This window comes from Pseudorca crassidens, chromosome 21 (genome assembly GCF_039906515.1).
Source record: "Pseudorca crassidens isolate mPseCra1 chromosome 21, mPseCra1.hap1, whole genome shotgun sequence".
NCBI classification, from domain to species: Eukaryota; Metazoa; Chordata; class Mammalia; order Artiodactyla; family Delphinidae; genus Pseudorca; species Pseudorca crassidens.
The window spans coordinates 7,871,168-7,886,027 of record NC_090316.1 but is presented as its reverse complement, the minus strand read 5'-3'; the positions used below and the strand labels follow the sequence as shown (position 1 = coordinate 7,886,027).

The 14,860-nt window shown below is 36.3% G+C and overlaps 1 protein-coding gene across 2 annotated transcripts in view; it reads left to right on the top strand.

Annotated features, from left to right (window-relative positions):
- The window catches only part of ADAM9 (ADAM metallopeptidase domain 9), a 103,606-nt gene that overhangs the window by 35,242 nt on the left and 53,504 nt on the right, over nt 1-14,860 (top strand). For both annotated transcript variants that reach the window (XM_067721426.1, XM_067721425.1), the window contains 5 exons: nt 1,569-1,634; nt 3,559-3,630; nt 5,922-6,091; nt 9,224-9,305; nt 9,835-9,968. In XM_067721426.1, the coding sequence (XP_067577527.1) occupies nt 1,569-1,634; nt 3,559-3,630; nt 5,922-6,091; nt 9,224-9,305; nt 9,835-9,968 (524 nt within the window). The remainder of the gene's footprint in view (nt 1-1,568; nt 1,635-3,558; nt 3,631-5,921; nt 6,092-9,223; nt 9,306-9,834; nt 9,969-14,860) is intronic.

Below are 14,860 nucleotides of genomic sequence, written 5' to 3'. Positions count from 1 at the left end.
GTGCGTGGGCTTCAGTAGTTGTGGCTCGAGGGCTCTAGAGCGCAGGCTCAGTAGTTGTGCCGCACGGGCTTAGTTGCTCCGCGGTATGTGGGATCTTCCCGGACTGGGGCTTGAACCCGTGTCTCCTGCATTGGCAGGCAGATTCTTAACCACTGCGCCACCAGGGAAGTCCAGCCGTGGCCTTTTTTTTTTTTTTTTTTTTTGCGGTACGTGGGCCTCTCACTGTTGTGGCCTCTCCTGCTGCGGAGCACAGGCTCCGGACGTGCAGGCCCAGCGGCCATGGCTCACGGGCCCACCCGCTCCGCGGCATGTGGGATCTTCACGGACCAGGGCACTGCACCACCAGGGAAGCCCCAGCCGTGGTCTTTTTGATGTAGATATGCTTTACACAGACTGGAGTGGTAATTCTGGAGGTCTAAAGTGAGAAAGAGAAAGAGAGGGAAAGAGAGATTGAGGTTTAGAACTTTAATGATCTCAGATTTTTTCCAGGGACACTCATGGTATCCCTGTTTTGAGACTTCTTTAGGATTCCTTGGCTTACTCTTGACAGGAGTCTCTCTCTTTTTTTTTTTTTTTCTGTACGCGGGCCTCTCACTGTTGTGGCCTCTTCCGTTGCGGAGCACAGGCTCCGGACGCGCAGGCTCAGCGGCCATGGCTCACGGGCCCAGCCGCTCCGCGGCATATGGTATCTTCCCGGACTGGGGCACGAACCCGTGTCCCCTGCATTGGCAGGCGGACTCTCAACCACTGCGCCACCAGGGAAGCCCTTGACAGGAGTCTCTTAACCTGAACTGTTTCTAGGACCAGAGGAACCTCAGTTGCAGAGAAGCCAGCTTTCTACATAATGAGATGATGTCGCTGTGGTAGAAGAGGCTTGTGCCTCTTCTTCTGGTGTATTTTAATTAACTCATACTAGTTTATGGCATTATTTTCATTGCCTCTCCTGCCATTCATTCTTTTGACTTTTGTACTGTTCTTTTTAATCATTGGAAAACATTAAATTTTAGCTCATGCTATACTTTATCTAAATTTCTGTAAAATCACAAAACTAATTTTTTTTTAAAGTGGCACCTTGTATGTCAGGGTCAATTGTATCTCAATGAAACTGGAAGGAAAAAAATAAAGGACAACAATAACAAAATAAAATGACAACCTTGTCCTTCCTTCTGCTCTGGGTTATTGGCAGATATTCTTTCTTCTACTCCCAGCAAAGTGATGGAGTTTCCTATTAACGTGTGTGTGTGTGTGTGTGTGTGTGTGTGTGTGGGTGTGTGTGTAGTTTAGATATTAGAAGATCAGTTATTCTGCTTTGGAAACTTGAATAACTCATATTGTCTTTAACTAGATAGACTATTTCTCAGATCAGTACAGATGGCAGATATCACTTTTTTAAAAAAAGTGTTGTTTTGGCTTTATTGATCTAGGATGTGTTAAAATCATTTTATGAAGTTCTTAACAGACATGAAATAAGTGACTAGAGGTTAGGGTAAGATCATTATGTATGAAAAACCTGTAGCCTTATACCTTTTTTTTTTTTTTTGCCTTTATGATGTTTGTGTGTTTGACAGAGAAGAAGAGCTGTCCTGCCACAGACCCGCTATGTGGAGCTGTTCATTGTCGTAGACAAGGAAAGGGTAGGATTGGTGACAGTTTTTCTTCTTTTTCATGAAAAGCAGATGAGAAGTGAGCATCCCATGAAGGAAATATTAAATATAACGTATTTGTATTGATTTCTGTTAAATGTAATTTAAAAACTAAAATGACTTTTTTTCTTGATACTCATACATGATATGCCTAATACCTCCAGAACTGAATGTAGCAAATGAGATTACCTCTACCTTTATTTTTTACTGGTGATTTTCTTCCCCCGTTCTTTTGGGTGATTTGCATATGCTAAATTTCTTAAGTGAAACTGTTCTGCCTCTCAGTTAAGCTCTTGAGACTTTTTCAGAGACATTTAAAGGACTGTGGTGATAAACCCAGTTAATCAGATATTGCTTTGTTGCCTAATAAAATTGCTTTTCTTTCTAGAATTTCAGCTAACCTATTTAAGAGACAGAAAACTATCTATCTAAGAGAAAGATATCTCTAAGAGATATCTATCTATCTATCCTATTTAAGAGTTAGAAAACTTCCAGGTTCTTGGCATGCTTTAGAAGGGAGCAGAGGAGAATAGGTCAGCTTAGCATTTACTATTTATTTTATTGTACAGGATAACACCAGGGCATTTTCCTTATTCATACTTAAGAATTGTGCTTTACTCAACTAAAAAAAGTTATGTGTCTATTTCAGCATTTACAGCATTATCAATTTTAGATACAGGTGCTATATAATTTAACCTATAGATTATTTGAAATGTTTTGTCTGACTTGTACTTCCAACTTTGTTGTTTGTGCAAATAAGCTGTTTGCAGAAACTTAACACAGTTGACAAGTCCTTTCTTGTAACCTGCAGAGACAGTTTTGAGGATTTTTATGTTTTTTTAAAAAAAATCCCTTATTATATGTAGACTGGAAAAAAAAAACAAGCCATATTTTTAAGAGATAGAAATATATTCAGATTTGTTCATTATAGGTTCATTATCCCCAAGTGTAGAAGGAAGAAGCATAAAGGAGTATGAACAAGCATGAACTTTGTCCCAGATAATGTGTAAAATGTTCCTGTAGAATGTTGTGGACAAGTGACAAAAATAGAGATTTGAAAAGTTTTTCTTTATTACTCTCTCCACATAGGTATAAAATGGTTCAAAATAAAAATGGTTCTATTTTAATCAAACCTTGTCAAGTGTATTAAAAAAATTTTTTTTTGTTTAGGAGAATCATGATAAAATGTCTAATTAATAAAATCTGATATATTCTGATATTAATGCCCTTATCATAGAGCAAAACCACATAATCTTTTAAAAGTGTTCTTTTAATTAGTTATTAAATTGGTTATATTAAAATAATATTAAAATAGACATTTGGATTTAGCTAGATCTCAAAGAAGTGAATCAGTCATAATCAACTGGCTTAATATGGTTAAACTTTTATATATCTCTATATTTCTATCTACATATAATGTTTTCACTAGTGAACGTTGGTTAATTTCTGATAATTAATTTAGCCCAGAGTTTAGAAATTGGTTATTGGTAATGTCGTTAGCCTAAGAGGTGAAAGGATCAGGAAGTCTTTCAGATTGTCTTTCATTCCTTTATCTATGTATTTTGATTGTTTTAAACTCTACCTTTGTGAAATGCTTGAAAATATTTTTGCATTAAAATGAATTAAAGACTGTTAAGCATGAAACTCATTTTAAAGTTGTACTGCTTTGGAGAAGATTAAGATTTCAGTGCTTTTTCATTATTCATTTCACCCACGTATCTGCTTTTCTTTTATTCCTATTTATCACTAAAATGTATCCTTTAGACTTATTAGTTTGAAATGCAGGAGACTGTCTAAGTGCCTCAGTTTTTGGTTCAGAGGAAATATTTGGATTCTTATCTTCATTGTAAGAGATTATAGAAATTTTATTCTTAAATTGCTTTGGTGATAATGATTTCCCTTCTTTGCTTTTCAGTATGACATGATGGGAAGAAACCAGACTGCAGTGCGAGAAGAGATGATTCTTTTAGCAAACTACTTGGATAGCGTGAGTTGTATTTTCTATCAGCTGGGATTATTCTGTCCTCTCCTCTCACAGTCTCCGAATGGAATTTTAAAATTGTCTCATTTTGAGCTCTGATTATTCTAGAGCCTAAGTAAGTAACTCAGTCTTTCAGGGGTCTGCTCTCTAATTTGTTTTGTAACTGTTTTATGTTTAAAAGTAAAGTATAATTGTAGAGAGAGAGACTCTGAGACAAGCAAGAGATTTCGAATTAGCATCTACTTTATCTTTAATGTCAACGAAAAATTCATCAGCTGATCTAAGAAAGAAATGGAAAATTTTATTTAACCAAATTTGAGGATTATAACCCAGGAAGAGCATCTCAGAAAGCTCTGAGAACTGTTCCCCTCGTTAGAAGTCAAGGTACAGTTATATAAGTTTTTTGAGACAGAGAGCTGTACATTCAATGAGGCATTATTGACAGTTTACACAATCGAGATTTAATTATCATCGTGGCCCCTAACAGGTCAAGAAGGAATGTTATCTTTTAAGGAGTTGTCTTATTGATGCTAGGAGAATGCTGCTCTTTATGGTTGAGCAGGTATTTCTGCCAATGGGGGAGGTTTGGTCGATGCCTAATGCAGATACACAGTGCACAGTGCGGGGAGAGAGGAGACCAAAGGGCAGAGAAAAATGTATTTGTTTAAATTTTTCTCATCTTGCCATAAAATATGACTTTTATTTCATAGCAGATAGGCTAAGGTACTTTGGTATTTATAGAAAGATCTTTGAATTTTTACTGAGAGAATCTTATTTTAAATAAGGCTGCCTCCTCTGAAACTATGACACTGTGTGTGTGTGTGTGTGTGTGTGTGTGTGTGTGTGTGTGTGTGTGTGTGTCTCTATGTGAGAGAGAGAGAGAGAAGGAGGGATTTGGTTTGAGATTTTGGAGTTTATTCATCCAGTGGGAGATACTGGAGAATTAGCTACATGTTCTTATAAGATAATTTCATCTCTAAGTTGTTCCCCTAATACAAATACCAAGCATAATAATGATGATGATGATAATGATAACATTCTATTGGATATTTATAACATTCTAGAAACTGAGTCAATTGCCTTACATTTATTAACTCACTTATTCCTCACAGTATCTCTGTGAAATAGATATGAGTTCCATAATCCTTTATCTGAAACCTTTGGGGTGCATGTCATTAGAATTTTAGATAAGAGTTTAGGTAGGTAATATAGTTCACTTCGCATACATTTATAACATATAGTTCACTGTGTATTACATTACACCTCCAACAGGGTCCTGGGGTAGCACCTTGTAATCAACCTCATTGACATTTCTGTAGTGAAATATATGAATATTTACATTAAGTGAGCTAAATATGGACTATAAATAGGCTTGCATTAGTTTAGGGAAAGTTTTGGAACCAAAATACCCAAAACTTTAAATATCCAGAGTTTGTCAGATTTTGGAATGGAAGATAAAAAGGATTTTGAATCTTTACTTTTGTTTTATGGATGAGGAAACTGAGACCCTTTGAGAAGTTAGAGTCTCATTATATTGAAGGGAATTTTTTTTGGAGGGGAGGAGTCCTGTTTTTAATTTAAGTAGTTGTGTTACTTAAAAGATATTCTCATATTGTTTATTTTATTGTATTATTTTTTATTGAAGCATAGTTGATGTACAATATTATATATGTTACAGGTGTACAGTATGCTGTTTCACAATTTTTAAAGGTTATACTCCATTTATAGTTATTATAAAATATTGGCTACTGTTCCTTGTGTTGTACAATATATCCTTGTAACTTATTTTATATATAATAGTTTGTACCTCTTAATCCCCTATCCCTGTATTGCCCCCTCCCTTCCTTCTCCCCACTGGTAACCACTAGTTTGTTCTCTATATCTGTGAGTCTGTTTCTTTTTTGTTATATTCACTAGTTTGTTGTATGTTTTTAGATTCCACATGTAAGTGATACTGTACTATACTTGTCTTTCTCTTTCTGACTTATTTCACTTAGCATAGTACTGTCCAAGTCCATGCATGCTGCTGCAAATGGCAAAAATTTCATTCTTTTTATGGTTGAATAATATTCCATTGTATGTATGTGTATATATATACCTCACCTTCTTACCCATTCATCTGTTGATGGACACTTAGATTGCTTCCGTATCCTGGCTATTGTAAATAATGCTGCTGTGAACATTGGGGTGAACATATCTTTTCGAATTAGTGTTTTTTCTTTTTTCGGATATATAACCAGGAATTATTCTCATATTCTTTAATAAATTTTATATATTTTTATTTGTTTTCTTTCCAGATGTACATCATGTTAAATATTCGAATTGTGCTAGTTGGGCTGGAGATTTGGACAAATGGAAATCTGATCAACATAATCGGAGGTGCGGGTGATGTGTTGGGGAACTTTGTACAGTGGCGGGAAAAGTTTCTTATAACACGTCGGAGACATGACAGTGCACAGCTAGTTCTGTAAGTGATTTTTTTTTAAAGGTACTATTAATGGCATGATCAGAATAATAATTTTTGCTTTTTTTCTTTTATTAGAATCATTCTGTTAAGGTTTCTGAGCATTCATTTAAATGAGGAAAATTTTTGCTACTGTAGGACAAGTGACAGTATGATAATAAGACCTGTCTTTTGTGTTGGAGCCTCTGTGACCTTTATCCCATGTCCTTCTTCCTCTTTCTTGGGTTTACTTCCTCATTTTGGTATGGCATGTTTTCTAGTTTCTTCTTGTGTAAGGATATATTGAAAGAAAAAATTTTGACCTCTTGCATGTTGGAAAATGTGTTTCACGGCCTCAAAACAGAATTTAAAAATTATCTCCTGTACACCAGAAAGTAGCAAAACATTGTAAATCAACTGTACTTCAATTAATAAAAAAATTATCTCAGTTTGAACTCTGATTATCCTAGGGCTTAAGTAACTCAGTTTTTCAGAGGTGTGCTTTCTAGTTTGTTTTGTAAATTTCAGGTTATTTTGCTGAGTATAAAATTCTAGGCACGAAATGTTTTCCTTCGGAATTTTGAAGGCATGGCCATTGTCTTTTGACTTCCAGAATTACTATTGAGAAGCTTTAATTCACTTTGGTTCCTGATCTTTTGTATGTGGCCTTTTTTTTTTTCTTCTTTGGAAACTTGTAGGATCTTCTCTTGGTTCCCAGGCTTCTAAATTTTCCTGATGCTACGCTTTGGTGTAGGTCATTTATCACTCACTGTGTTGTGTTCTTAGTGGGTAATTTCAATCTTGAAACTGCAGTTCTAGGAATTTTTCTCAAACTATTTTGGAGATGATTTCATCCTCTTTATTTTTATTCTTCATTCCTTCTGGATTCCTTTTACTCAGCTATTGAGTTTCCGGTGCTTGTCCTCTAATTTTATTATCTTTTGTCTCCTTCTCTTTGTCTTTTTGTTCTGCTTTCTGGATATTTCTTTAAATTTACCTTCTAAGGTTTTTATTAGCTTTTCATTTCAGCTATCTTATTTTTAATGTTTAATATTTAGCTCTTTTTTGTCCCCCTTAAAATTTTTATATGGTCAAATTCTTTTTTTTTTTATCCCAACAAAAGGTTCCACATATTTACTACTGGGCCAAAGCATTAGTGCAGAAACACTGACACAAAGAGAAAAATCACTTTCCTAATAAAACCCATCCAGCTGTTTGGGTAGTAGTGATGTTCTCAGAGTGATATGGTAAGATGCAAGTGTCCTTGACCCAGCAAAAATGTGCGCCACCTCATATGCGAGGCTCCTTATAGACCTAGCTTGGTTCTTCTCCAATGTCTCGTCTTGGGGTTGTACCTGATTTTATTACCAGTCTTCATTTGAATCCACTGGGGAATGGGACGATTCCCTGCTTTTGTTTCTTGGCCAGGGATTGCTTGATCCTGAAAGTCTTGTGAGAAGACATGGCGAGGAGCAAATTTAACCGTACGTAGGATGGCAGAGAAGAGAAGAGAAGAGAGCTGGTCAAATTCTTATTTCATGGATATAATAATTTTTTAAACTCTCTTTGAGATATTTCTGATATATTTTTTAAAATTTTCTTCTTTCTACATAGTATTTTCATGGAACCATAAAAAAACTTAAGCTTATGTAATCACTTAATACAAATATATTCCAAAAGTTAATACAAAACCCTCACTTAAGAATACTAAAAAAATTTCTTGCTTCTTAAAAATCTTCTGGTTGGTGGGCTGACTTTTTGCCAAAAAATGTTTTATGTAATAATTTTTGCCTTCCTTAATGCTGATGGTACCTAAAACTCAAAATTTTTTCTGAGGAGAAATTTCCCTTGATTTAATTAATTTATTTATTTACTTATTTATTTAGTCATACCAGTTAGTTTAAAGCAAGGCACTGAGAATGCCTAAATGGATTTTTATGGCCCCATAACCACAAAAGCTTGATCCTGACATTTTTATTAATTTTTAGTAAAATTGTACCTGGAAGTGTCCTCATACCCTGGCAGTGAGCATGCCTTCTCATTCACAAAAGGAACAGGCACCAGGCACACTCCCTGTGCTTTGCCCAACCACACCTACCAAGCTGTCTCCTCTGTTTGGTCTCCATCTGCCATGTTAGAGGCGTTTCCCAGATGTCTAATAATCCCTGGTTGTTTGTGGTTAGGAATGGGGTACTAAAATTCCTTTCGGAAGCATTGAGGACATAAGTGGGGCGTGGGGACTGTGGGGTTCACTACAGGGTGATCTGGCTAAAATGTTTTCTTGGCAATCCCCTTATGTCAATATCTCTAGGCCTCTTGTCCTGGCTGTTCAGATGCCCGAGAGAAGGGTTTATTCATTCATGTAAAAGATATTTATTAGATGTATTCCTAGGCTCTGGGGTATAGCAGTGAACAAAACAGACAAAATTTCTTGCTCTCATGGAGTTCATATTGTGGTGGAGGAGATTTACCTCATAAGTGAGATAAATAAGTGTATATAATATGCTAAATAATGATAAGTAGTAAGGAGGAAAAATAAAGCAGGGAGGGTAGAGATAGAAGAATTGGGGGGAGTGAGGTTGAAAATTTAGGTAGCTTGGCGAGGGAAGGCCTCAATGAGAAGATGACCTTTGTGTAAAGACCTGAAGCAGGTGAGGGAGTGAGTTAGGGCTGTATATTGGGGAGGAGAGTTCCAGGCAGAGGGACCAGGTCCTTAGTTACAGGTGTGTCCGCGATGATTGAGCAGCCCTACGGAGACCATCGTGTCTCTTCTGTTTCCTGTGCTCCCTGCCTGCAGCCTCCTGTGTGAATATGTCATTTTGTTACCTGATCTCAATAGAGTTTTTGAATAAATAGATATACTGCATTTTAGGAAGGTTTTTTCATCTAGAAGGTACAAAACAAATTGGTTTGATATCAAAAATGTATCTTCATTTGTCTGAAAAATGAATTTGTAATATTAATCTCTACTCTGATAATAAAAAAGATGTCTTTAATTGAATTGTGATTTTTAAAATGTTATTTACCTTTGCCATTTTTCTCCCAGTTTTCATAGGGTCTACCAATCAGTTTAAGATTACCCAAAGAAATAGGAGCAATGTGTACCTTTTCCTCCCCAAGTACATTTTATAACTTATACCTGTTCTCTTCATTTAGGAAGAAAGGTTTTGGTGGGACCGCGGGAATGGCGTTTGTGGGAACAGTGTGTTCAAGGAGCCATGCGGGCGGGATTAACGTGGTATGTTTTGTTCTTGATGTTCATCTTTGGAATCTGCATTAGGAAATGTCCAACATTCAGTGACTCTGTACTTCCTCTCCTAGTCCTTACAGCGATATTTTGGCTATTATGAGGGACATGGTAGAAGTGGCAGATGTGTTCTTTCCCTGGAGACTGAATTAAGTTTTCTAATATTTATTGTGTGTTTATTAGCGCCTCACTTTTTATGGATGAGGAAACAGAGGTTCCATTTGAGAAAATTAAGTCAGAACCATGAACTTGTTTTCCCATCAACCACCATGAATAATCTGTTGGTGCTAAAGGAATTGATCTGTTGCTTAAAGAGTCTATCTCTATCATCAGTATGTTAAGTCACACCAGTTTCCTACTAGACTGCCGTGTCTACATACTGATGTTGGATGCTTGCTTTATTACGTAGGCTATCAGTATTGTAGCGATGAATTTCCTTTTGTGAAAAAGTAATCTGAGAAACAAAAAGCATATCCTTTTTGTTCAGAAACCTAATGAATACCTTCCTGTGTTTGGGCAGTTTGGGCAAATCACAGTGGAGACATTTGCATCCATTGTTGCTCATGAGTTGGGTCATAACCTTGGAATGAATCATGATGATGGGAGAGATTGTTATTGTGGAGCAAAGAGCTGCATCATGAATTCAGGAGCATCGTGAGTAACTGAATTCTTTCTTTTTATTCTTTTTCCTTTTGCTTTTTTAAAACTATTGAACATTTGTTTAATGCTAAAAATAAACAATGAATTGTTTGGATTGGAGTAATGTGTATCTTTTTGAATTAGAGTTTTCCCCAGGTGTATGCCCAGGAATGGGATTGCAGGATCATATGGTAGCTATATTTTTAGTTTTTTAAGGAACCTTCACATTGTTTTCCATAGTGGCTGCATCAATTTGCATTCCCACCAAGAGTATAGGAGGGTTCCTTTTTCTCCACACCCTCTCCAGCGTTTATTATTTGTAGACTTTTTAGTGATTGCCATTCTGACTGGTGTGAGGTGATAACTCATTGAGTTTTGATTTGCATTTCTCTAATAATAGCGATATTAAGCATCTTTTCATGTGCCTGTTGGTGATCTGTATGTCTTCTTTGGAGAAATGTGTATTTAAATCTTCTGCCCATTTTTTTGATTGGGATGTTTGTTTTTTTGATGTTAAGCAGTATGAGCTGTTTGTATATTTTGGAAATTAATCCCTTGTTTGTTGCATCGTTTGCTAATATTATCTCCCAGTCTGTAGGTTGTCTTTTCGTTTTGTTTATGGTTTCCTTTGCTGTGCAAAAACTTTTAAGTTTAATTAGGTCCCATTTGTTTATTTTTTGTTTTTATTTCTGTTACTCATTTTTTAGAGAGGGATCCAAAAAATATTGCTGCAATTTATGTCAACAAGTGTTCTGCCTGTGTTTTCCTCTAAGAGTTTTATAGTATCTCGTCTTATAGTTAGGTCTTTAATCCATTATGACTTTATTTCTGTATATAGTGTTAGAGAATGTTCTAATTTCATTCTTTTACATGTAGCTGTCCAGTTTTCCCAACACCACTAATTGAAGAAGCTGTCTTTTCTCCATTGTATATTCTTGCCTCCTTTGTCATAGATTAATTGACCATAAGTGCGTGGGCTTATTTCTGTGGCTTTCTATCCTGTTCCATTGATCTATATTTCTGTTTTTGTGTCAGTACCATACTGTTTTGATGACTGTAGCTTTGTAATATAGTCTGAAGTTAGGAAGTGTGATTCCTTCAGCTCCATTCTTCTTTCTCAAGATTGTTTTGGCTATTCAGGGACTTTGTGTTTCCATGCAAGTTTTAAAATTTTTTGTCTATTGGTAATTTGATAGGGATTGCATTGAATCTGTAGATTGACTTGAATAGTATGGTCATTTTAACAATATTGATTCTTCCAATCCAAGAACACGGTATATCTTTCTATCTGTTTGTGTCATCTTCAACTTCTTTCATCAGTGTCTTATAGTTTTTGGAATACAGGTCTTTTGCCTCCTTAAGTTGGTTTATTCCTGGGTATTTTATTCTTTGGTGTGATGGTAAATGGGATTGTTTCCTTAATTTTACTTTCTGATATTTTGTTGTTAGTGTATAGAAATGCAATAGATTTCTGTGCATTCATTTTGTATCCTGCAACTTTACCGAATTCATTGATGAGCTCTAGTAGTTTTCTGGTAGGGTCTTTAGGATTTTCTGTGTATAGCATCGTGTCGTCTTCAGACAGTGACAGTTTTACTTCTTCTCTTTCAATTTGAATTCCTTTTATTTCTTTTTCTTCTCTGACTGCTGTGGCTAGGACTTCCAAAGCTATGTTGAATAAAAGTTGCAGGAGTGGGCATACTTGTTTTATTCCTGATCTTAGAGGAAATGCTTTCAGCTTTTCACCATTGAGAATGATGTTAGCTGTGGATTTGTCCTATATGGCCTTTATTATGTTGAGGTATGTTCCTTCTCTGCCTACTTTCTGAAGAGTTTTTGTCCTAAACAGATATTGAATTTTATCAAAAGCTTTTTCTGCATCTATAGAGATGATCATATGGTTTTTATTCTTCAATTTGTTAATGTGGTGTACGGCCTGTTTTTTAAAGTGCGTTATTTGTATTTTCATGGGAGAGCTGGATTTGACATGAACACAAGTCATGTCTTTCCTCAACGTGTGCTGGAAGCTATCACCTTAGCAGGGGTTGGGATGGGGAATGGAGGGGCTGGAGCTGGAGCTGGGTTTGTGACGGGACTTCCCCTCTGCTCAGTGGCAACACTGCCCTATTGGGCCTGGGGTTTGGTCCCCAGTTGCTGGAGCACGAGCGCTGAGGGTTGGGTCTGAGCCCGCTCTGTTCCCTTTAAGTGTGTGCTGTCCCCTTTCCCAGCACCAGCACCCTCTCCCTGGGGTTGGGGGGAGCAGTGCTGGGACAAGAGGGGCTGGTGTGGGCACTCAGCGTGGGTCTGGGCACAAGCTGCAGCAGTCCAGCAGCAGGCAGAGATCTGCAAACAAAGACAGTTTTGTTTCTTTCTTCCCAATTTGTATGTCTTTCATTTCCTTTTTTATTGCATTAGCTAGAGTGGTCAGTTTTGTCTGATATTAATTTAGCTGTCCCAGATTTGTTTTTTTTTTTTGGTAATGTTGACAGTATATGTTTTCTATTCCTTTACTTTGAACTTTTCTTTATTCTTGTGTTTTAGATATATGTTTCTAAACAACCTATATTTAGGTTTTATTTTCTTAATCCAGCCTGGCAATATTTGTCTCTTAATTGAATCATTTAATCTACTTACGTTTAATATGATCACTAATACACTGTATTTATGCAAATGTAGCTGACACTGATTATAAGATACCATTATTAACATACCACTTAGAATGAAAAAAATGGTGACTATCAAGTTAATTCAAATTTTAAGATGAATCTCAATTTCAGGGTATTTTAAATGTGTAAAGAATGTGTTTTAGAAAAACACATCAAATCTGCTGTATTACAACTATGGATTTTAGTTCCCTGCTAAAATTTTCAAGCTTCTCATTTTTCTCTCTGACCATAGGAAGCACAGATTTTCTCTTCCTGGGTTATTGTTTGATAATTCTAGTATCTAGAGGCTTTATGGGACTATATCTGTTTTTTTTTTTCCCCTTATAGTGTCTTTTAATTTTTTTATAGTTCTTCTCACAGTATCTTGTGTCTTCATGTTATGTTTTGATAAAGTATTGGGCATTATATTTGAACAAGTTTTGGTAAGAAATAATTTGAGAAGTAGGATTATGTTATCTTTGGCATATTAAATCTTCTTTTTGAGGACAGATTTCCCACCTACTACTTCATATGCTATTTCATGAACATTAGTTGACTGTTATAAGTTAGGCTTTTTTTTAGATGCAAGTGATATAGATGCTAGTGTTTTTACAGATAATCAGTTGGATCCAGTTCTGTTTAAAAAGTGGATAATTAACTTTGTAATATAATTTTTTATCATTATTTAAGATATTTGAGGGACCTGGTAGTATTCCCCCCACACACTGCTCTTGGATTCCTGGGCGTGTGAGGGGTGCTTTTCCTGGGAGATACCTTTCTAGAGAAATGGCTTTCTTAACTCTGTCCCTCAATGCCACCTACATCAGAAAGCCTCCATAATCGGAGGCTTTTAAAAGAGTGCTCTTTTTTAAAAAAATTGATCTGATTAAGTGCCATCACTTAGAGTTCTTTCTTAGGACTTCCTGTTCCTAGGCTGTGGGGTTAGGATGGTAGTGGTGGTTTTGGTGGTTTTGGTTATTTCCAGGTTAGTCATAGAGAGAATGTTTTAAATGATAGTTGGGGTTTTTTTGGTCATATCCTGGTGGACCATTTCCATCACTGTTAGTCCCATGTATCTCCTTTTGAATCAGTTTTATAAAACTCACCTAGATGTGACAGAAGAGATTCGGAGATGCTTTAGATTCATATCTTAGTTCCCAGAAGTGATAGAGAGTAGGGGTATTTTAGTTGCTATTATTCAAGCCGAGTGTCAGGAGAAAGATCATCCTTCTTATTACTGTAGGTGACATCCAAGGATGACTAGGGAGAGAATATCTTCATTTTATTATCCACAGTGTTAGTGAAGGCCAACGTGGGGATGTTTGTTATTATCTCCACATACTAAACAGCAGAAGAAGCGGTTATGATTTTGTTATCCTTTTCAGTATGATAGTCAACTTCATTGTGGGTGAAACAGATTTTTTTTTTTTGTAGATTGCTTTAGGATCACACATATAAAACATTGTTTCTATGAGAAAATGTGTTCCAAGGACTGTATAACAAGCTTATTTCAAAAATAATCTGTTCAGAAGTGGTGAACTTTGTAGATTAAAATTAGGAGCTCAAGTGTAGGAAATATACACATATGTCTGTACAACTCCTGTGACTATCAGCTGATTAATATATTCTTACAGAAAACATTATTGAATATGTACTGTGTGGTAGGCAATGTACTAGCCATATAAAGAACAATAATAGGAAATAAAAAAAAATTGTTTAAATTGAAGTCTCCTTGTTTATCAGATAATTATCACATGCTCTAGTTTGACATTTCTACTTGAGGTCCTTAGACTCAAACTCTTGTTGTCCTTCCTAAAACCTGCTCTGCCCCCATCTTCCCGTGATAGTTAATGATAGCGCCTTCCTTCTAGTAGCTCAGGACAAAAATCTCAGTCACCCTTGACTTCTCTTTTCTCACATTCTTTGCCTTAATGCCTATTTCTTTAAACCATATAAATAATCCAAACCCTTCTTACTGCTTTCACCACTGCCAGTTGGTCCGTCATCATCTGTTGAGTGGACTTCTTCCTGCTTAACATAGCAAACATGGTGATTTTATTAAAACGTAAATCAGATCACATCATTCCTGCTTCACGCTTTCCATTGTGTCATTCCCCTCCTTATTTCGCTCATCGTAAAAAGTCAGATTCTTGCAATGGCCTCTTCACACCTTGCTGTCTGTATCCCTCACTGTCTCACTCCACTCCAGCCACGCTGGCTTCCTTATCTGTTCCTTGAACAGGCAGGCCTCTCCTTTCGGGC